The sequence below is a fragment of the Calidris pugnax genome, unplaced genomic scaffold (genome assembly GCF_001431845.1).
Source record: "Calidris pugnax isolate Ruff unplaced genomic scaffold, ASM143184v1 scaffold1156, whole genome shotgun sequence".
In the NCBI taxonomy this organism is placed as follows: Eukaryota; Metazoa; Chordata; class Aves; order Charadriiformes; family Scolopacidae; genus Calidris; species Calidris pugnax.
Window position 1 is genome coordinate 636147 of NW_015094503.1, and position 23625 is coordinate 659771.

At 47.6% G+C, this 23625-nt stretch overlaps 1 protein-coding gene across 1 annotated transcript; it reads left to right on the forward strand.

Moving 5' to 3' along the window:
* Positions 1-133: 133 nt before the first annotated feature.
* ATG4B (autophagy related 4B, cysteine peptidase) lies at positions 134-22441 on the forward strand (the record flags this gene model as incomplete). Its single annotated transcript, XM_014962947.1, has 13 exons — positions 134-194; positions 5031-5129; positions 5654-5725; positions 7781-7879; positions 9583-9684; positions 10641-10713; positions 11786-11865; positions 16049-16245; positions 17230-17308; positions 18050-18195; positions 19183-19239; positions 19518-19611; positions 22344-22441. Coding segments are annotated over 13 exons (1233 nt in total), but the record flags the coding sequence as incomplete, so codon positions are not given.
* Between the last annotated feature and the right edge of the window lie 1184 nt (positions 22442-23625).

Sequence of the window (23625 nt, forward strand, 5' to 3'; positions counted from 1 at the left end):
GCGGCCCGGAGCGGCGCGGCCTCCGCCGGCGCTGTGAGGTGCGGCCCCAGCCCGGCCGGCGGTCACCGCTCCCCGGCCCTGAGGGGCCCGGCGGGGCCTGGCCGCCTCTCCAGCGAGGGGAGACGGTGGGTTGGGGCGGTACAGGTCGTGCCTCCGTTGCCGCCGGTGCAGGCCGGAGCCCTGTCAGCAGGGAGGTGGGTCTTTCCAGCCCTTCCCCACCCGGCTCTCGCCCTCGGGCCGAAGAAGCTCTTCGGCGTTTTTTGGGGGCTGCCCGGGGAGCCCCCCGCACCGCCACAGCCGTGACAGGGCAGGTGCCCCCGTGCTCCGCTCCTGAGGTGCTGCCGAAGGGCTGGTCACCCTTACTGTTTGCAGTAGAGATTTAGTGTCCGTGCAGGGGGAGGAAAGGAAGAAGCGTGTTGGCACTTGGGCTGGGACTCGCTTCCTTCAGCCCGCACGTAGTAACAGCTTTCACCCACCCTCTGCGGAGATAAGTGTTGTTCCATAATAATGAACATCTTCCCGTGCGGCGTGGGCTCCTCCTCCGTGCTGGGCGAGCGTGTGTGTGGAGGGAATTCACAGTAGCTCCTGTCCCTGAAGGCTGCTGGTTTGGCTTGTTTCTGTCCTTGGTGCAGGCGCTGCTGCTGTCGGGGTTGATAGTGTCCCGGCTTTATGTCTGGTGTGTCCTTGTACAGCTTTGCATCCAGTCTCTCGTGTTCCAGCACGTGAACTTACACAGCCTGAGCCGGGGGATATCTTTGCTTTCCCTTTGTGTGAGCGCTGCGAGGCTTATCGAGGGAAGGAGAAGCTCGCTGGGATAGGGAGTAGGGCTGGGTCTCCTCTGTGCAAAGAGGATGGGTCTCTGGGCTTTGGAGCAATGAGAGCTCAAGCCCCATGGCATCCTGCCTGCTCCTGAGGTGGTCTGGGACCTCACGGTCAGACTTTGAACTGTTTGTTCTGGGCCTCCAAGAAAGCCCCACTCTCCAGTTGACTGACTTTCCTCCCTCTGTGTCTCTTAACTCCTTGTTGTTGCTTAGATAATCAGGTTTTGTCTTGTTTGAAAGAGCTTAATGTTTCTTCTGCAAAGGCCAGAAATGAGGAGCCAGGCTGTTCTTCAGTTATCTGCTTTCTAGGCATCTTTCAGCAATGAGCTTTGCCAGCACAGTGGATTTATCTTCTCTTGTCGACTCTCTTTTGAAATATTCTATATCCAGTAGCTCTCCTCCTTTCTGCTCTGCCTTGGGTGCTGTACCTTTGTCAGCTGAGGGAGGTGATTGTCCATCCCGCTTCTGATTTTTTCATGGTGGTGTTAATTGGAGGGAAAAAGTGTCTCAGCTGCCTGAGAAGCATTACAGTGTTGGAGAGAGAGGCACCTCTAGGGACTGGTGGAAGCCCAAGAAGCAATTTGGGAAGAGAGTTATTGCAAGGCCTGGTTATCCTTCAGTGTGGTTCTTCAACAAAGCATATAAGCTGTGCAGGCAGACTGTAACCAAGATGATTGATGCTGGAGTGAACATCAGCTGTTTTGCTGAGCAAACCGCAGGATATATGGCATTTGCTGTATATCTGCTTGAGTCATCAAAGTTTTGACTTGTTATTTGTTTCCCAAAGCTGATAGAAAACCAAACAGCTTTGGTTTTGGTAAAGCAGGTAGAGTTAGTGTCTGTCAAGGACTGGATACTTGCTGTAAGCACGTTATCTTGCCTTCAGCACGTTTGCAAACTGGCGTCACCAGTCGAGGTCTGCTCCCCGATGCTGGGCTGCGCCTCCGTGGTTGTTTATGTGGAGCTTATTAAAGATTGAGCTCATGGTTTTAGCTTGGCTTTCCATTGTACAGCTTAAGAATATAAGAGGGGGAGGTGAGATTTCACCCTCTAATTCTATGTATGGAGACAGTTTTTCTTGTCTATGTCAAGATGGTTGTGCTTAGATTTAGTAAACTGGTATTGAAAGTCACTGGTACTGTGGGTGCACATGGGGCGCATCAAGGAGCGGTTCCTCCACTTCATACAAGGCAGGCTTTTGTGATGTGGCCTGTTATCTTATAACTGAGTAGATCTAACCACATGCGCAGAAGTGGAAGAGAACCCAAACACTCAGACTTAATGCTGGTATAGTTTGAATACCTTTACCTAAGTTCTTTAATATAGGTGTTTTCTGGAGTGGTATGTACAAAGCTTTGCCTTTTCTGTCAAGGCTTTGTATGTAGGGAGTGTGAGGAATGAGAAGGTATTGTGGGGTACTACAGCAGACCCCATGGAAGGTGTGCCCACGGCGTAGAGATCCAGCCAGCCTCGCATTGTTGACAGCCCGAGGCTGCCTTTCCAAGGGTGTGCTTTGCAGAGCTGAAACTCTCAGCTCTTTAACTATAAATCGACTGTGTGTGGAAAGAAGTTGAACTGTTGTATGTGAGTGTGCTCAGATTTTCTGCAGAGGCTGCTGCTCTACTGTCCCGGATGCTCAGAGGTCGGTATTTAAAATAGATTGAGGGCTTCTTGAAGGTGAAGTTTTGGAGTGCTGCCCGAGAAATTTGCTGATCTTGCCCAACTTTTGCAGCTCTGAAGAGAGCGTCTTCAAATTAGATTTCTGCTTGGTGCATTTCCAGTTTTATTTATTTTCAGACCCTTTGCCTCTAAAGGCTAGCAAAAGGCTCCTGTGCAAGTTGTGACACTCGTCATCCCCCTGTCTGAATTGTTTGGATCCCACTGACTCGTATTTAGCTTATCTGGGGAATAGCACAATAGATGTACTTTTTCAAAGTGCCAGAGTGTCTGAAGGTAGGTGTTTGAAAAGGAAGCACTTTAGGGGCTTCAACCCTTGTGGGGAGTTTATTGCTCCCGTTATAAAATGGGAGGGTGGATAGCTTGATAGTTTCTGTGTAGCATCCTTGTTTCAGTAATTTTATTTAAGCTTTTCAGGGCTCCTTTGTCAGAGAGCTGGATTCATGGCAAGCTTGAGAACTGACAGAATACACCACAAAATGTTCCTGGGAGCTTTAAAAACTATCTGAGAACTTCAGGTTTTATTTTGAGATCGTATCTGGTAACACACTGAATTAAAAAACAAAACAAAAAATGCCTAACAACTAGCTTCCCTTTGAGCTGTCAGAATAAACTTGTAATGTCTCATCCCAAAGGGAAACTTCTGAAAATTAAGGGAGAAAGTCAAATGTGGTGCATACTTGAAAACATCTGCAGAAGTCACATTGCTTTCCAGCCTGGAAAGAAATCTCCAACCCTGAGCAAGGAAGGGGTGAAAGCAAGCCAGGCTATTAAGTAAAGGTAGAGACAAAAAGCATGGACTGCTGGGGACTCGTGAAGTTTGACTAGTATATTCTTAATATATATTCTTAATTCTCCTGCTAAGGTTTGTTAGAGGAAAAGACTACATTAGTTTGCTGGTACTTCTCTGTGCAAGCAGAACTGTTTTGCTTTAGCTTGCTATCGAGAAGTCACCTCACGGGATGGGAACGTGTGGCCCACGCTATCCTAAATGTGCCTGAAACAGTCTATAGACCAATTCACACGAGAAACATGCTTTAAATATTTTGAGCTAGGGTTAGGCCCAGAGTCCAATTGAAAATTTGATTTAGGAGCTTGTTTTCATCTCTGTTCTGCCAGGGTTCCTGCTTAAACAGTCTTGGTGGTGGTGTCTTCCTGCTGCTACTTACTTATTTTCTTTGATGTTTGGAATTGGAGTTTCAGGTCAGAGAGCCTACAGGAAGCAAAAATGTCTTGCACAACTTAGACGTCTGGAAGGAAGGGGAGCAGAACCTAGTGGTGACTTTCTGGAGCTATCATTGATGCAAATCAGTCAAGTTGTTATTTACTGGTGCTCCGGATGACGCTTTGGAAAGCTACACAGGGAATGATAGGGAGGAAGGCTCAGCTGAGGGCTGTTGGGTCGGCAGCACCAGGGAAAAGCAGCAGGTGACTCTCCTGGGAAACACAAAGTGAGATGTGCACCATGGAGGGTGGTGGCTTTCACAGAAAACAGGGCTGAGGAGCTTGTGGTCATTTAGTCCGTTGTCCTGTTTTAAACTCATGTTGTGTTACTGCACGATTTATTGCATCTGCTGTGAGAGAGGTTTTCAATAATCACTTTAACAGCTACAGAAGAATCTGGCTTAGTTATGCTTTAAATTTTTGTTAAAGAATTGACACGTATGGTGTGTCACTGACACAGATGATTCATTTCCAGGGTTCCAAGACCATTTTAAAGTGCCTTATTTTCAAATACAGACCTAATGGAGCACAGCTCATGCAACTCTCCTTGTGTTTTTTCCTCCCCGTTGCCTGTGTCTTTTGCACGAGAGCTCAGGCTGCTGAGCTGTTCTGTAGTGGTCGTGGAAGTGGAGGTGAAGTCCAGGCACTGATGGGTGCCATGCTGTGAAGGGAGATGGTAAAATAAAGTTTGCCTGTCACCTGTGACTGAATACATCTCTGCCCAGCTCTGTGTTCCTTGGATTTTGGCGTGACATGGGTAAAGGCGGTGCTGCTCCTTGGGCTGCAGGCTGGTTTCAGTGCAGGTGATGACTTCTGCTGCATTCACTGCCCCTTGAGGAGGGACTGACTTGCAGAGTGAGGTTTAGTTCCCATCTTCATGTTTTAGTGTCCCACCACTAAATATTACATCCTCTGGAAGAACGATTTTAATCGCTTCACTCTCTTGAAAAGAGGACCTTGAGATCGTTGCACGATGGTGGGCAGCAGAGTGCAGCTGTCGCATGAAAGTCCTAGTTTTCTTGACCGTTTTCTGCTCCAGGGCAGAGCCTGGGGCTGACCTAACCTGGAAATCCCTCTGCTTTTCTGCTTGTGGAGCAGCCGGAATGAGCCAGGGCTGTGCCAGCTCTCTCTGCCTTCCAGGCCTCGGTGGTCGTGGGGGCAGCCGTACCGTTTCTTGCCAGCTCGAGCCAGATGCTCTGGGTGTGGAAGTTGCTGGTCCACAGCAGCTCTGATTCTGTAGCTTTGCACAATTTTTAAAACCCAAGGAAAAGCTATGAAAGGTGTGTAACTTCTTCTTTCTCTTTCCAGCTACTCTTACCTATGACACTCTCAGGTTCGAGTATGAAGACTTCCCTGAGACCAAAGAACCCGTTTGGATCCTTGGCCGGAAATACAGTGTTTTTACAGGTATTTTTCATGCTCGGTGCAACATGCTGTAATGCTCCAGAGGACTTTGTTAGTGTTGTGCTTTGCTTCCTGAGCAGCAAAGTGACTGCAGAGCGTGTCTCCTCTCTGGCAGAGCAGCAGACTGTGGGTGCCATGCTTCTCTCTTTCTGTCCATCTCTGTGGGCTCTGGGATTTATTTTTTTTTTTTTTTGTGCAGAAGGTTTCCATTTAGTAGTTATTGGGACTTGTGTCATGGAGCAAGAGGATAGCTCAGGAAAAAGGCAGAAAAATGGTTTACTGCTTCATAGTTTGCCTATGGCCATGACTTCCTTAGGTTGATTGCAGCTCTTTTGGGGGTGAAAAAGAAAGTTTCTTCTGCACAGCGGCACTGTCCCGTTCCTCAGCCAGATTTTTGCTTCTGTGGGTGCACAGAGCGAGTGAGGAGCAGAGTGCTGCTCTTCTTAGGGAGGGTAGGTGAGAGATGGATTTAGCTGTGTTTGGTGCTACCCTCATGTTTGTGCCTTTCGATCCTGAAAAATTTTCAGAGAAAGAAGAAATCCTGTTGGATGTGACCTCTCGGCTTTGGTTCACCTACAGAAAGAACTTCCCTGCTATCGGTATGTACTGTGGATGAGTCTAAGTATATCCTGGGAATGATGATAATCCGGTTATCTCTACCTAATAAAACAGTCCCCACAGGCATGATGTTAACCATAGGATAGACTTTTTGTTTATCTGATAATGAGAATTCCTCATCCCATTGGATATGAGGGATAACAGTGATTTTTTTAAGAAGGGCAGAAGAATGAGTCTGGGAAGCCTACCTAGAAATGTCCTTTCTTTGAGCAACATGAGGAGATTTTTCTACTTCATGTTCATTAAGTCCTACATAAGTCTAACGTGAAATATTATTTAATGATTGTCTTGGGCTTGAAGTGGATTAAAGACATGAAAGCTAGTGGTATGATACAGAAATTAGTGCCTTTGTGTATCTGCTCTGGAATATGTGGGGGGTTTTCTTTCTTTGTGTGAGGGGTTTTTAATTGCCTGAAGTGGCTGTTACACACAGGAGCTGTAGTTATGTGGGGAACGTTTCCCTGTGAACTCGAAGGAGGATGTCTTGGTTCCATAAGATACACTGCATGGCCTCTTCTGTGGTGTGGTTTTGTGTAGTGACTGGAAGGGTTATCAGAAGAGATCTGAGAGCAGGCAAATGGGGTTCCAAGGCCCATCCGTGTCCTTGCTGTCAGCGTCATCCCCAGCAGTTGATGGGGAAAATGGCTCCAATGTGGAAAAGAGACTTTGTGGTAGCTGGTCCTTCTGGCTCGTTCTGTTCTTTCCCTACTGGGAAACCTTTTGTCTAACAAGCTGTGAGACATCTTTGACGCCCTTTAATCTCTTTAAATTCACGTTTATGACCCATAGTTAAACACATGCTAACCCTTCAATTCCAAATGCGTGTTTAACTATGGCTCACAAACCTGATTGGGGTTTCTGTGCGAGTTTATTAGAGGGTGGGGGGGGCAGGAAGAAATCCCATTTTCTGAGTCATTTCCCATTTACAGTATAGATACACTTTGCGTGTCATAGGGTAAACCCTTTTCCTCCTTCAGTCTTTCATTTTTTATTGTTGGCCACTTCTCGTGGTGCTTGCCCACTTAAATACTGTAAGCTCTTCATAGGGTCTTATGCTAGTTTGGTAAAGCAGTATCAATTTTGGATATAGTATATGTTATATATTGCTGGCAAAATTCTAGAAGATAGCCGCTGATCATCCAGAAGTTCATTAAATAGTTCTCTTGGGTGATTTTTCTCCCTGTGCTATTCATGCGAAGTAGTTGCATGTGATTGAAAGAAAAAAGCAGCATTACAAAGGAACTACTTCTACCAGGGGTGCTAAGGTGCAGCTGAGTGTGTGTTTGTAAGACACCTCCCTTGCTCTGCTCACACTAAATGTTTTATCTATGAAACTTGCAATAATAGCCAGAGCTTCAGTGGAGGAGCAGCAGTTTCCTTTTGAAGTTCTGTCAGGGAAATGCTTCCAGCCTTGAGGCCTTTGTCTCAGACTTTCCAGCATGAGCTAATATCCAGCTTATTCTCCAATATTATGTAGGATGTGGTTTTTTTCATTGCTGGGGTGGGGCTTTTCTGGCTGTTGGCTTTTTTGTTTTGGCCTATGTAGTTCACTCTGGAATCTCAGCCAGTCATGGCTGCTTATGATGTGGGAATTCCTTGGGACTGATTTGTTTTGCGTGATGAGTTGCCTTCTCAGGATGAGGATTAGAAGGAGCCACCTGTAACAAGCACCTCTGAGTAGAAACGTGTCTCTCAATTGGGCTGGAAGTCTGCAAGTAGTCTCAAGAGCTGTGGTGCTCCTGAGAAGTTCAGCTCACTTTCTGGTTGTCAGGATTTCCCTTTGAAGTTTTTTTTCCCCTTTCAGTTAGTCTTAGAGGGCTTTGTTTGTTTGTTTTTAAGGGATGCCATTAACTTACTGATAACTACGTTTTTGTTTCTGAGCCTTGGGTGTGTGAGCTAAGATAGTCCTTATTCCCTGCCTGGGAATTTCTTGGTTGGACCTGCTGGCTGTGCAGGCTTACAGCGCTTTCAGTTCTTCTCCCTCTTGGCACTGTTTGACTATTCATTGCATATTTATTTTCTCTCCTCGTTTACAGGAGGAACCGGTCCCACGTCTGATACTGGCTGGGGCTGTATGTTGCGGTGTGGCCAGATGATCTTTGCTCAGGCCTTGGTCTGCAGGCACTTGGGCAGAGGTAAGACAGCACACAGCCCCTACGGACTCCCAGGGCCACGTGCCTCGCACAAGTGCAGTAACTTGTAAGGCCAGCAGATGACTCAGCTGGGGATTGCTGAGGTCTCTGTGCCTTTTTCTTCAGTCTTCTCAAGTTCAGAGCTGTTGAGAGAAAAGTCTGCTGCAAACCCAGAAGGTTTTTCCCTGCTGCCTGCAACTCTACGTATAGTCGTCCAAGCCTTAAAACAAAGCAGAGCCCTGTAACATGCTGTTTAAATCCACTGAGGCCAAACATGTTCTAGGTTTTTCTTCAAGGGTTTTTTTTATACAGCTGAAGTTTAAAACAACTTTGTAGATTTATTCTTGTTTATAGTTCTGTTTAGTCACAAAGCCCACACTGAGAGGAGTCTCCTCTCCCTGAATGGTCCTGTTCTTGTGCTTGACCCGTGCTTGGTCTGTAAGCAGCTATGCTGGAGTGGTTTTTTGACAGTTGTTGATGGCCTTTGACTTTGTGGGGGATTATTTTTGGAGTGAGGTTGTTAAAGGAGAAGCTGCTGCCCAAGGAGTCACACGCACACCACCCAAGTCTTCAACTGCCAGGACCAGGGTCCCTTCACAGTGGGCACCCCTGTGAGCCGATGGGTGCCCCTTTCCACTCCTCTCACACACCCCCACACTCTTACTCTTGTGCTGCTCTCTCCTGCTTCAGACTCAACCCTGGGTTCCCCGCTGCAGAGTCTCAGGCATCAGATTTTATAAAAATAAGTAATTTAATTGAAAGCAATAAGCTTTCAGCAGCAAGGTCAGCCTGGGCTGGGTGCCTCAGATATGGGAGGGACCTCGAACAAAGAAATCCCTGGGCCATTGTACCCTTGCCATCTCTACACCTGCCCCTCGCACGTTGTTCACGTGTCTGTTAGTCCAATGGGGATTTTTGGTCTGGGGTCTTCTGACATCCCATTGGATTCTTTTTCTGTGCTCAGGCCGGTGGCCTCTGACTGCTCTTGTCTTGTTGATGTGCAGTCTCTGCTGAGGGTTGTAGCCTCCTCCTTATCTTCTGGTTTATGCTTCTTGTGCGCCTGGGCTCACTGGCAGAACGTGGGGAACTGAAAAGTTCCAGACTTAAGGAAAAGACTACCCAAACATCAGTGTGTTATTGACATTTTTCTTACACTAAAAGACTAAACACAACACTGTACCAGCTGCTAGGAAAATTACCATGAAAATGAACTCTATTGTGACCTAAAGGCTCCAGCAAATCTAGCTACTCATGCTAAGTAAAGCTAAGCAAACAGTAGAAATCACACCATATTATAATCCTAAATAAATTACTCTAATTAAAACTTTTTATTTAAGCAAAACAACTAATATCTTTCAACAGAGGTCACCTGTTTTTTTTTTTTCCCCAGAATATGTAGCTCACACCTGTCAATGAGAAATTGTAAAGCTATTTTCCATCAGGGGACTAGAGGTGCCCTGTTTTTTGTGATTTTTTGTTTGTTTGTTTAGTTGCTTTTCTGTGGGTGATATTCCTTTATCCCAGCTGTGAGAATGCTTACTTTTCTTTTAAAATTAATCCTTTAGCGTTGGGAATACCTCACATGCCTAGTAATAAGATAGCAACATGAAAATCAGGTCAGTTGATTGATGCACATGGAAGAGAATTGTAGCTCTTGGCTGCTAATAAATATTGTGTTACATTTCATATATTCTCTTCTCTCTTAGACTGGAGGTGGATGAAAGGGAAGAGGCAGATGGATAATTACTTCAATGTTCTTAATGCCTTCATTGACAAAAAAGACAGCTACTACTCCATTCACCAGATAGGTAAGAGTCTGGGTGCTGAAGAGTGTGGAGATACTCAGTCTGGGTTTCCCATAAAGGTCAAACACCACTATGTGTTTGTTTTACTATCTTAGCTAAAAAAAAAACAACCCAACAAGTAATTTGGGTAGTACATGATACTATGCTGCTTGTTTTCTGACCTGATGTAAAGCTGCCACTCGTTATTATGGATTATGACAGACTTTTCTTCTTGTTTTCATTAAAACCATCAGGTTTGCCTAATGCTTTAGGTTATATTCATCATCATTTTCCATATCCTAACTAGCTAAGGTGAGGGTAACGAGTGTGGTTCCTGTTCTCAGTAGGACCTTGTAATATGAGAATATTGTTGAACAAAGACATTCTCAGTAGCAAATGGACTAAAGAAGGATCTCACTTTGATATAAACTTCCCTGGCAAATAAAAGAGAAGCAGCCTGTTCTGGTTTTTCCTACAGGGTGTTAAGGAACCTATAGCTTTGGTTAACAGAACTGCAGATTACAGGGGTGGTCCTGGTAATCAAACACTCTTAAGTAAAATTTCTTCTGAAGTAACATTAGTAGAATCATAGAATGGTTCGGGTTGGAAGGGACCTTAAAAGACCATCCAGTGCCACCCCCCTGCCCTGGGCAGAGACACCTCCCACCAGACCAGGTTGCTCCAAGCCCCCTCCAACGTGGCCATGAACCCCTCCAGGGATGGGGCAGCCACAGCTTCTCTGGGTGATTGCATTTTGAACTTCTGCATTACTGCCTTTTGGGGAAAGGATTTACAGTCCTTGAGGATATGCTTCTCTCTCCCATCTACACTAAGATACCTTGTGAAAGGGTAGATTCTGCTGAGTCAAAAATGTTTCCAAGTGGGATTTCTTCCCTATTAAATACAAAGTCTGATTAGGAAGGGATGCAGTGTAGGTGAAATTATTTGCTAAATTATTTTGTTCTTTTCTTGTGATGCAGCCCAGATGGGAGTTGGAGAGGGAAAATCCATAGGTCAGTGGTATGGACCAAACACAGTTGCACAAGTGCTCAAGTAAGTGCTGCATTTTTCCTTTGTATCTTTTGAACCATGCAGTGGGGTCATTTGGTTTGTAATACCTCCTAGTGTGCAGGTTTCTGCCCATTGACTGAAGCACAGCTCTATCTTTCAATGCAGTTAGCAGGCAACCTGCTTGACCTTATTGAACTGCTTGGGCAGGACCTTGAAAGGAGCCCTTCTGTCATTCAGATGCTGGCAGGACGTGAGAGAAAACAGGTTTCAGGTGGAGGACAATGCCCAAAAATGCCCATGAGTAACGTGCTTGCCACTAGCACTGAGTACAGTACTCTGCAGCAGACCAGAAGCAAGGGTCAGAGCAGAGGGTCCTTGCTGTCCTTTGGATCTGTGCAAGCCTCCGAGTTGCCTCTGCTGACCTGACAACAGCATCATTGTTATCAAAAAGCTGCCAGCGAGCCATCAAGTCACTAATGAGTTAGTATGAAAGCATTAATATTTGCTGCCTGGGTCCCATGGTGACAGGCAGAGGATCAGAGTGGTGCTGGAGCATGGGCTGCCTTTAATAACTGGGACACACTGTGTTTAGAGGAACGTTCTCCTTCCTGTCATCATTGTTTCCTCACTTTGATTAGGTGAGCAAGGAGCTCCTTAGAATACTCTAGGATTGCCTAAAAGCAGCTTTCCCAGATCATACCCTATGCTGAATTAGCCCAGGATCTGGTATAGGTGATCAGGAGATACTGTAGGGAAAGTAAAGGCAATATTTTAGGGCTTTAATTTCATTTATTATTATTTACTTTTTGTGCTGTCTCACTTTCTGGTAACCAGAATCTATGGGATTTGAGTTGGAGATTGTTATCAGGGCTCTTGTACTTAGTGGCTGCCGAAGGACAAATTCCCAGGTGTGGTCCCATTGGCAATCTGGACATAATAACTAGTGGCAACAGAGTTTACAACTGTGATACTTGTATAAAAACATACGTCACAGCATAATTGATGAAAGCCAGTCTCTCCTAATCCAGGTTCTCCTCTTCGGTACACCACCATCTTTGTCTCATAGTTGTAACTAATCCTTGCTTACTTTTTTTTTTTTTTTAATTTCCTATAGAAAACTTGCAACTTTTGATACATGGAGTTCACTGGCAGTCCATATAGCCATGGACAACACAGTAGTGATGGAAGAAATCCGTAAGTATCATGGGGAGGTAGAATGTGATACATCCTCTGGCAGCATGAAGCCAGAAAAAAAACTGGAGAGCGTATAGTGGTACAACACAACAAACATGAAGTAAATGTTTTGGTTTAAAGTTGTGTCCCAGTGTGCTAAAACCAGATACAAATTGCTCTTCTAGGGCAAGGAAGTCCCTTGTTTGACTTTTGCTTCATCTAATAAAGCCTTTGACTTGGCACTGTGGGCACTGGATCTGGACAGAAGGTCCACTGACCTTCATACAGTAGGTAGGAGCTGCCTGGGTGGTGGTGTCAAACTCACTTATGGCCACAGGTAGGAAGCAGTAAAGGCTGCTTCCTCACTCATATAATGGGGTAGGAATGTCTCTGCTGTTAGGCACAGTAGGAAAACTGGAACAGATCACTGAAGAGGAAAATGAACAAAATTAGAGGGGGTGAGGAGCGGAGAGAAGGGAATCTATGTCTGGGGTAGATCTCTCATCTTTTAAGGAGTCCTCACTGGTTATTTCTTCTTTTGTTTTTTTTTTTCTTTTTTTTTTCTTTTTCTGTTTTTTTGGTGCATCCTGACAGCAGGATGGCTCTGGTGGCTGAGCAGCTGTGCAGTGTGTTGGTCCCTAGTGTGCTCCCTCGGGCTGCAGTAACCAACGCGGAATGAACGCTGGCATTGCCGGTTGCTGCAGTCCCGCCAGGTCCTGGCCACACAAGCCTTCCCCTCCCTTGCTGTAGGCTATCTCAGGAGGCAGTGTGCTCACACAGCACAAACCCACGCCGTGGTTCCTGCTGGGTCCGTGTTGGAAACGGCACCTAGAACAGTCCAGGGAGCGCTGAAGCTGGTGCAAGGTTACAGGTGAGATTGTGGCATTTAGGCTGGCTTCGGCTGCCACACAGCCAAAAATCAATTAACAGGCAATTTGCCACTAAAGTGCAGGACAGGCACTTCACAAAGTCGCATCTCTTACCAGGTAGTCTCAATTGAGAGACCAAATATCATGGTTTCGGCCAAATTTATCAAAATCAGACTGACAGATGCTCCCCCTCCCCTCCTCCCCCCCCGCCAAAGAGAGGAGAGAAAGAGATAAGGAGATTTAGAAGTCTAGAGTGAACTAAACTACTTTAGTGAAGAAATTTAATATTAAAATCAAAAAGAAGAAAATAATAAAATAGATACAATATATACAAAACTGTATCAAGCTCCCAGGCTGAGGTCACCAGCAGGCACTGGGGAAGTTCCAGACTGGACTCAGCGACGGTTGGGAACTGGGTTCCAGCTCTGGAGTCAGGAACACACGGATCAGGATCAAAGGCAGATGAACAGACAGGGTCCTCTTCAGACATTGGCCATTGAAGAAAGAGAGTAGACCTTTTGATCCCTCAGCTTTTATACTGAGCATGGGGCAGATGGGATGGAATACCCCGGTTGGTCAGGTTTGGGTCACCTCTCCTGTCCCCTCCTCCCCACAGATGTGACCCCTCTACGCTTTTTCGTTTCTGACCCTTTAACGGGGCAAATACTGAAATTGGCTTATCTTGGTTGTTACAGCAATAAGTATAAGCAAGAGCCTCTCTGCCCACCATTCCTTGGCATGGAGCACAGACATTGGTCTTATCACTCTGAGAACAAGCAGTTCTCTCCCTAATATGCCATTAATTTCAGAGAGTTAGAAGAGGCCTGGCTAAGATGTAAAATTGCGGAACAGAATCTTGGTTCTGTTTTATTTCAAACCAGGACACCAGGAAGTGTAGGATCTGATTGAGAAGTGCCTGTCTAACCTTAGGTACACATAGTCCTGTGAAGGTATGTGCTGATGCCCTTGGCTTAAATGTGAAGGGCCAGTGTGGAGACAGAAATTGGATTTATCTTTCATCTTTAGCCTGAAAACCTTATTTCTAGAACTGAAGCAGCTGGCTGCGAGGCTTGAATGCATTGCAGGCTCTCGTCTGTGTGGCTGGTGTTCAGTGCTGACACCGCTTCCAGTGGTGTGTCTGTGTGGCTGGTAAGGTGTGGGGGTGTTCATTTATCTTCCTCAAATGTGAACCGTGATGGCCTGTCGAGGGCCCGAGGGTCGCTGTGTGAGTGGTCCCGTGTGTTACAGAACACCCATCTACAGACATGCATCTTGTGCCGCAAATGTGTGTGGGCAGTGAAGCGTTCAGGAGGTAACGCTGTTCCACACGTGTGTGAAGTTTGGTCACTGGTGCTGTTCAGCATAAGGTACGTAGGAAATACCTTTTGCTCCAGCAGTGAAGAAAACATCCGTCTTTATCCCTTCTCAGTCGGTCTGTTGTATGAGAAAGGGGCTCTTAGGTGCATGTTGGAGGATCCTGTGCATCAGAAAGGTGGTGAGAAACCAAGACAGTAAAGCCAGTACCCGACAGCGGCCGCAGCAGGTGAGATGTTGGATCAAATCCATTGGAGTGTGTTTGTAGTAGATGGTTTGGATGCAGCTGGGAGGCTTTAGGCAGGTTCTGCTGTGCTGGGGCACCGTAGTGCTGCAAAGCCCAACGAAGAGGCCGGGTGAGTTTAGTCTTTGCCGAGGTCCCCGCTGCTGGAACCGGGGTCAGACCTGCTGGTGTTGCAGCGATGGATTGCCAGCTGCTCTGCCCGAGGAGCTGCAGTGAGACCCCGTGCAGCAACAGCCCTGGCTTGGCAGCTGATTTCACATCATCAGGACAGGCCACTGCCAACAAAAAACCCCCGTGATCTTTACTGTTTTAGCAGGATAAATCACTAGGAATAATGATGTTCAATTTTCTCAGGACCTCTGGTCACTATAATGTGTCTGTCTGTGAGAGATGCACTCCAATACCTTCTCCCTCCTCGAGGGACTGTATAGGGGTCACCTGCAAACTCTTTAACACAGGTTGCCTCTCACCCCAAAGCTTTAGATCAAAGTCTCTTCTCTTCTACCTTGGTGGAACGTTCTCTTTGTTCAGCTGGGGGTGAAGCTCTTGGCAGTGAGCAAACACCCTGTTGAAATTGCTGGTGATGAAGGTGTTTGTTTACATCGTGTCTACCTGCTGGAGTGTCCTGGCATTCAGCTTAGGCCAGGAATAAATTAAATGAGCCTCTGGCATTTTGTTTAATTGCCTTGGCTTCATGATTAAAGTGCTGTGGGTTTCTTTTCGGTTTGGGTTTTTTCTTCACACACCCAGTAAATAATGGAATATGGCCAGTGAGACAGGTAGGCTTGGAGGTGTTTCTGTACCGGAATTCAGGTCCTCTGGTTGTGTTACAGCCTGGCTGGCTGGCTGTGTAGAAGGAGGATGCGTAGCGCTCACCGCATGCCTGTGCCCCGAGGAGCTTTCCTGCCCCACAGCTTACAGGCAAAGGCTCCTGCTGAAATCCCAGAGTGTAATGCCCATCCTGCTGTAGGTCTCTAAAGTAGCTTCTGAATGATCCCTGATAAAATTTCCGAAGGCTTTAGTGAACTTTATGAAAATTACAACTACTGTAGACACTGTGTTTGTATCTTGTTACAGCACTAATTACGGGTGAATATTTCCTCTGTTAAGCCATAACGCTTTCCTCATTCGGTTCAACTGTCTTCATCTCCTCCATGAACTCCTCTGGAGTTGAACACTCCGCGTTTTTCTCTTTCTGCCTACATGCTGTCTGAATTCAGGACTCTTTCCTGACCTCCTCCTCAACTTCTTTAACCTTGTTGGCCCAGGTTGTTGCTTAGCTGCTCACCCGCTGGGAGAATTTGCATTTTAACAGCCCTCCAGATGGTGGCTGTGAGGACAGCATGCTTTGGCATAATCTTGGTGTAAGCTTAGATGAAACCCGGAGCCCTACCAGAAGCCCTGCAGGGAGTACGTACACCCCACCATCCAGCGCTGGACCTCCTTAAGCTTTTCTCTCTTTTTTTTTTTTTTTTTTAAAGTTTTGTATGTGCTCAGCCATCTTATTCGCAGCATTTTATTAATTGAAACAAGGAGTTTTGTGCCCACTCTGGTAAATCCAAAGTGACTGGGAACTTTTGTGTTCAGAACCATTTTAGTGGTAACGTAATGGTAGGAGATCCTAAAGGATATTACGGATTTTGTGGTACTGAATGTTCAGCCAAAATCTAACACGGTAGGCATTTAATAAATAGCAATTGTTGATCAGATAGAATTACTCCAGGTCTAGAAACGGAGGTTATTTCTGACGCTTTCTGCTCCTGTTCCCTTTGTGTAGGGCGGCTGTGCCAGTCCAACTTGGCGTGCGCTGGAGCTGCAGCGTGCCCGGCCGCGGAGCCAGACGTGCTCTATAACGGGTACCCAGAGGACGCGGGGGTCAGAGACAGGTTCTCACTGTGGAAGCCATTGGTGCTGCTGATACCTCTCCGCCTCGGGCTCACAGAGATCAACGAAGCCTATATTGAAACACTAAAGGTAGGGGACGTGGAGATGAATTCTTGGCGTTCTCATGCTTAAGGAGCCTGTTGAGAATTAAGTCATTTCTGGAATTTGGTTCTGGGGCAAAAATACTCAGAAATAATTGTCCTGTTTTCAAAAGAAAAATGCGTTGAGACAATCCTTGTCAGAGGTGAGGATGTGTGTTCTTGCAGGCTTTAGTCAGGAAAATGCGTAGGGCTTTGGGGGGTTGTGTTTTTTGGTGTTTGGGTTTGGTTTTTTTTAAGGATCTAACTTCACAACTTAATCTGAGTCCCTCTTTGTGTTTAGATGGTACCAACCTGCTGAAGCATTTGTTCAGCACAGCTGTGCTGTGCTTGGTGGCAACCTGAGCATTAACAAACGTAGTGTTGCAAACTCCCTGTGGCTCTGATGCTGGAGCTTACACTGCAGGCTGAGGCTGCAACTCAGCTGATGGTTGCGGTGTGCAGTATCAGAATTCAGGGTGTGCAGAGTACAGGCACGAGGCAGGGTACGCATGTACTAATGCTGGCAAGCTCTGAGCTTGCACAGGTAAGAGAGCTCCAAATTCATGTGAGGTTACTTGCCCTTAACTCAGTAGATGGTGCCTGGATACTGCAGCTGGATAAGGAACTTAAGCTGTTTCCCAAATGATCATTCCCTGCTGAGAGCACTCTTGCAACCTGATGGCAGCTTCAGAGTATCTTGCCACTGACAGCAGCAAAGCCAGGCTGAGTCCTGGAGTAATGCTGCTGCTTCTGTTTGGTCCGTCTGTCTGTTCCTGTCCAGTTAAAGGTGGTTTTGAGCTGCTTCTGTGTTACTTGAAAGCCCTGTGTTGCAGCCTTCAGCCTTCCTGGCAGAGCTTCTCTCCAGAAATGGCTGATTCTGCTGAATTTCAGTGTCTCCATCTTTCTTTCCCACTGCATTTTTGGATGTTTGCCTTTGTTGCCACTTGCTGTCTCACTGTCTGTCAGCTGTGTGTTTTCTGTATTGCTTTTCCAGCACTGCTTCATGATGCCCCAGTCCCTGGGAGTGATCGGAGGGAAACCAAACAGTGCTCACTACTTCATTGGCTATGTAGGTGAGTGCCCAGAGTACTGCAAAGACTTTCCAAGCATCTCCCCCCAGCTAAAAAATGCTTGAGGAGCTGTACAGCTGCTTGGTCTGTGGTGCGTGCTGCAGGGTTCCTCTTTCCTGCTGGAAGTGTGGAAGGTTGCTGGGGACTGAAGATCTTTGTGAGGGCCTGAGTGATGCAGCTTTGAATGGTAGCTGTGGTACAGGCTGTGAACATCCTCTGCATAACCCTAAATCCTGTCTAAATCCTAAATCTCTAAAGAGGTGTGCACAGAGGCCGCCTCCTAGGTTCAGAGTTCACCGTTCTTCAGGGGCTTGGCTGGATTTAACTGTCCTTTAGTTGTCCCCTTCCTGAAACTCTACAAACTGTGGTCTGTTTGCTCTCTTCCTTCCCTCTGATTTTCTTTCTCTGCCCAAGACCTCAATCTGGTTGTGCTTTGGATTTCTGGGGCCAACTTCAGCTTGCACAGGACCCTGAAAGGCATGTGCAGGAACAGCATCCAAATAGTGGCTGTTGCTGTGGAGCAGGCGCTGTGGCTCTGCTGGCAGCTGGCTCTTTGCCTCATGAGAAGCATTTGGGGAAGTGGCTGAAAGCAAGTTGTCCCTAGAGCATGGGTTCCTCTTTGGGATTACGAGAGCTGGCTCTGTCATCGCTCTTCCTCCTTTTTCTCTCTCACCCTTTGCTTCTGAGAAATCCAGCTCTTGGGAACAGTTCTTCCTGTTGATGTCTCCTTGCCCGTCTGTGCAGGTGAGGAGCTCATTTACCTGGATCCGCACACTACGCAGCCCGCAGTGGAGCCCAACGACAGCGGCTGTCTCCCTGACGAGAGCTTCCACTGCCAGCACCCTCCCTGCAGAATGAGCATTGCCGAGCTCGACCCCTCCATCGCGGTGGTGCGTTCCTGCCGCTCGTTCCCCGTCACCCGGAGGACCGGTGTTGTGGTCCCTTGGTTTCACGGTTGTCTCTTTCCCTAGGGAAGGGGCAAGGGCAGTGGTGGTGGGATGGGTGCTCTGCAGGCACGCTGTGCTCCGGGCAAGGGCTGCTGTGGCTTTCAGTACCATTGGTACAGGAGCTCCTGGTGTAGGAAGGACCTTACTAATGCCTACAAGTATCTCAAGGGCGGGCTGAGGGAGGAGGGAACCAGACTCTTTTCAGTAGTTGCCAGTGAGAGGACAAGGGGCAATGGGCACAAGTTGGAACATAAAGGGTTCCACTTGAATATGAGGAAGAACTTTTTCATGGTGAGGGTGACAGAGCCCTGGGACAGGCTGCCCAGGGAGGGTGTGGAGTCCCCTTCTTTGGAGATTTTCAAGACCCGCCTGGATGCTCCTGAGTAACATGCTCTGACAAGCTCTGGGTGGCCCTGCTTCAGCAGGGGAGTTGGACTAGATGATCTCTATGGTCCCTTCCAACTCTGAAAATTCAGTGAAGCAGTTCGGTACAGGGACATCCCCCTTGCATGGCCATTAAATGCCATTCTTCATGGGGCGGTGTCCTTCTCTCCGGTTTAGTTTGGGCTTTGATTCCTGCCTTTTGATGGATCCATTCCTGAATCCATATTGCAATTCAGAGTGGCTTGTTTCTAGTTGAACCTGAGGCGCCTGCCCTTTGTTTCCACGTGGGTTGTTTCTGCCCAGTTTTCCTTCTGCAATAGAGCAGAGCATTACATCGGTGCTTCCAGCGCTTGGAGAGTCTGGTCGCATCAAGCGCGTGGGGAGCGTTCAGGTGAATGGGGCAGCATAAGCCAGTTCAAAGGCAAGGCAGCTGGGTGGTGTGACTGCTCGCAGGCTGGTTCTGTTCCTCAGCATTAATGCAAGGCTTTAAGACTGAAATGATCAATCAACAATATATAAAGATAAGTTCTTTTTTTTTTTTTACAGGGCTTTTTCTGCAACACAGAGGAGGACTTTAACGATTGGTGCCAGCAAATCAAAAAGGTTTGTGTTCCTATCACCAGGAAAGGGATATAAGGTATTGCCTTGTTACAAACCACTGCACAGAGAGCATGTTCTCTGCAGCGTGATCCCATTTTAAAGCGCATGAAAATAGTTTATTAAAATACCAAAAAGAGCATAGCTCTGAAATTGTGCTGATGATGGGAGTCAAAGATTTGATAAACATTTTTTAAGCTGCGACGAAGTCTCTCCCTTAAAGACCTAGAGCACCGGGAGTACGGAGAATTGTTGGTTCTCATGGCTCTGCTCTTGCTCCACAGCTGTCCCTGGTGAGAGGAGCGCTGCCAATGTTCGAGCTGGTCGAACGCCAGCCCTCGCATTTCTCCAACCCTGACATCCTCAATCTTACACCAGGTGAGGCTGCACAGGGCAGGTAGAGCTACGGGTGAGCCCGTCCCTTTGGTTTTCTGGAAATTGCTTGGGATTGCACAGAGACTTCTAGCACATTCCTGTTCTGCTGGGAGTTTGATGTGGAGCTTTTAGGTCAATTCATCTAGTTCTTTGGCCTTCGACTAGTGGTTCACAGATCCCGCAGTGCCTCAGGGTGGTTTTTAGAAGGAGTCTGTGGATGGTGGTGGTGACTGAGGGGAAGATAAACCGGTTTGTAGGCTATCGTCACAGCAGTGTGGATCTCTGACTCCTAAAAGGATGCTTGGAGGGATCAAAAGGGTCCATTGAAAATGAGTTTCTAAGTAATGAAAATGGTCAAAGACAGGGCTGGTCAAACTCTGTTCCAGTGTAAGGCACTCCTTCCCTCTGCATGTGCCAATGCAAAAAGGAACAAGTGCTGGGCAGTATCTTGGCTGTCAGGCTCTGCTTATCATGTTAATAACGTGCACAAACATTGCAGGAGATAAAGAGCCATTGACAGCTGCTGCCAAGAGCAGTGAGTGTGCAGGGACAAACTTATCCTGCCACCAGCCACTGGACTGTGTCCTGTCACTTGAATCCTGCACCTTGTCCTTCCTTGCTATCTCTCTCTCTCTCTCTCTCTCTCCCTTAGCATGAACTTTCAAAGCCTTCCTTGTCTCACTGCCCTTTTCTGTAAGAATGCTTGATTCCCTTAAACTATCAATTGATCTTTGCTTGTATTAAATTGTCCCTAATTGCTGCCTTTCTTACTCTTAAAAATGTTTTTGTAATGGGCTTCTTGTCCTTCTCCCTCTTCCCTAGCGTGCAGAGCCTGTCCTGCCTGCTGTGGCCATTCTGGTTCTCTTGCAGCCCTGCCCCTCACTAGAAGCATTAATCATACTCTCACCAATCACTGTCCAGCCCCTTGTTTTTTATTTTGCCCAGATATGTGGGTTTTCTGCTGCATTCCTGAAGTGAGGGGGGCGGTTCCTCTGAGGAGCACCTCTGGGAGCTGTGCTGCCAGGACCCACAGACCCACAGTTTGATCAAGAACAACCACACTAGGCATTTGCACACACAACTCTGGGATGAAAGCCTGTCACAAAATGTTCAGGGGGGGTGCAGCCTTGTGTCTATACGCTTCTCCTCTGTCCCCAGCCATCAGTTAGCCCTGTTTAGCTTTTGGCTGGTTGTTCTGCCAAGTCAAGTGTGTGCTTCCTTGAAGCCTGAGTTAAGGTAGGTTTCTCCTTTACTTCTCCAGTTTGCCCATGTGTTCTCACCTGAATTTCCCCTATGGTAAAATTGCTTCCCTTTTAGGTATTGCTTCCCTTTTAGGTATGTGCACAGAGTTGGAAGAGTTGGACAGGGAGCGGTCAAGTACGTTACCTTTCCTCACAAAATAGACCATAGTAATTGCTTTTGGGAGAGTGCATGTTGTGCAATTACATTCCCCAGTAGCTGGATCAAAGGCAACTATAGCAGAAAACAGGTCTAATACATGGCAGGGGTGGGGAAATGTTCCCCTATCACTTAATTGGGCCAGAAAACTTCAGGAATATTAGTCCAGACCTGGGTCATTTCTCCTATTTTAAGCCTCCTGAGGCAGAACTGTCTTCTGCTCTCCCCAGTTGCTGCAGGGGAAGGTTGTACAAACCAGTCACAGCACAGAGTTGCTCTCACCAGGGCTGTGTGAAGAAAAGGACCTGGGGGTGTTGGTAGACAGCAGGCTTAACATGAGCCAGCAGTGTGCCCAGGTGGCCAAGAGGGCCAATGGCATCCTGGCTCGTATCAAGAATAGTGTGGCCAGCAGGAGTAGGGAAGTCATCGTGCCTCTGTGGCACTGGTGAGGCCTCACCTCGAGTACTGTGTCCAGTTTTGGGCCCCTCACTACAGGAAAGACATTGAAGTGCTGGAGCGTGTCCAGAGGAGAGCCACCAAGCTGGGGAGGGGTCTGGAGAACAAGTCCTATGAGGAGAGGCTGAGGGAACTGGGCATGTTTAGCTTGGAGAAGAGGAGGCTGAGGGGAGACCTCATTGCCCTCTACAACTACCTGAAAGGAGGTTGTAGAGAGGCAGGTGTTGGCCTCTTCTCCCAAAGGACGAACGACAAGACCAGAGGAAATGGTCTGAAGTTGGGGCAGGGGAGATTTAGATTAGATATTAGAAAGAATTACTTTCCTGAGAGGGTGGTCAGGCCCTGGAACAGCCTGCCCAGGGAGGTGGTGGAGTCACCATCCCTGGAGCTATTTAAGAAACGTATAGACATGGCTCTTCAGGGCATGCTCTAGTGCCCAAGGTTATTGGTTTATGGTGAGGTGTTGAGTGTGGGGTTTAGTTGGTGGGTGCGGTGTTTTTGGTGGGCGTTTGGTGTGGTGTGTTTTGTATTTGTTTGGTTGTGTGTTTGTTGTTTTTTTTGTTGTTGTTTTTGTTTTTTGTTTTTTTTTTGTGGTTGGACTCGATGATCTCAGAGGTCCCTTCCAACCACTAAGATTCTGTGATTCTGTGTCCGGGCTCTGGGAAGCACGGCACACCACCTGCGCACCGCATCCTTCTCTCCGGTGCATTTTCTGTGCTACTGCTGTGTTCTGTTTTTCATCCCTCCTCAGGGCCTTCACTCAGGTGTGTCACGGAGTCTCTTGGAAGCTGTGGGCCCACGACACTCCAGCTGTGCTGGTCCCGCTGACGCTGAGCGGTCAGTGCGTCCCACGGAGGTCGTGCTTTCTCTTTCTCTTGCAGACTCCTCCGACGCTGACAGATTGGAAAGGTTCTTTGACTCGGAAGATGAAGACTTCGAAATCCTATCCCTTTGAAAACGAATAAGAAACTGACTTTGCAAATTTGTGTTATGTGTGGGGAGAAGGGGGGGAGGGAAGCTCCTTCGAGAGCCTGGGGCTACCGGTTTTCATAGGTGCTTGCTGCCATCCCCGCCTCTTGTCCATCCTGGCCTTCTGTGCAGCCTCTGAGCGAGCGGAGCGTGCATTGTCTGCCTTGGGATGAAGAACCAAGTGGGTGCTACAGCCTTACTGGCTGGAGTCAGGATTTCTCAGCAGAAAACAGCGGCTGGAAGCGGATGCAGTGGTGCTTGGGAGCTCAAAGCCTGTCGGTCACAGCAGCAGGTCAGTTGGCCTTCTGGGGGAGGCATAGAAATCGTTAGAGCGCTCAATCCTTACGTGGGGACTCCCCTCTGAAGCTTAAATAGACCCACCCCTCATTTAGCAGGTGAAATGTACAGTTAATTCCTTTAGCAGCTTCTCTTCTCACTGGCCAACTTGGACTGCAGCTCACAAGGCCAGCCAACAGCAGACAAGTCCCAAGGAGGCCGCTGTGAAGCCCTGGGAGCGCAGGTGGCCGGGCTTCCTGCAAGTACCACCCTGTCCATGCTCTGCAGCACCCAGCGCGTCCCCGCAGGCGCCGTGCCCGCTCCTGCTCACCCCCTGGGGAAAGGCAGCTGAGGGAACTTACAAGTGACTGGTAATTCAGTAAGCGAAAGGCTGTCCGGGACAGTGGAGCAGCCCCGTGCTGCTGGGGAGAACATCTCAATCTGTCTATGTAACAGCAGAAGGAATGGAAGGAGAACAGAAAATGGGTGTTTTCTTGCTCAGTGAGTCGATAAAGCATTGTGCTTCTACAAGGGATTAACCTCTACAGCAAACATCTTCAGGAAAGCTGCTTTGAGCAGAGAATGGGATTCCGCAGCCCTGGCGGGGGGGGGAAAAAAAGTCCAGAGCTGGGAGAGGCGAAAGGGGACAGCTGAGATCTGCCAGGCATGTGCCTGCTGCTGCCTGCGCCCCGGTGTGCTGGCACAGCATCTGTGGAATCAATCCTGCTGGTACCAAAAATATGAGCTATAAAAGTCCTCAAGGTGTTCTTGGTGGGTTGTTCAGCAGTTCCTCTAGTTACTCCTGTTAGACATTCCCTTTCCAAATAAGAAAAGGTGCCTGAAGGTCATGTAGGCTTCCCAGTGGCATCAGCACCTTTCGTCTTCTGCCAGCTCGCCCTCCCCACAGAACATGCACAA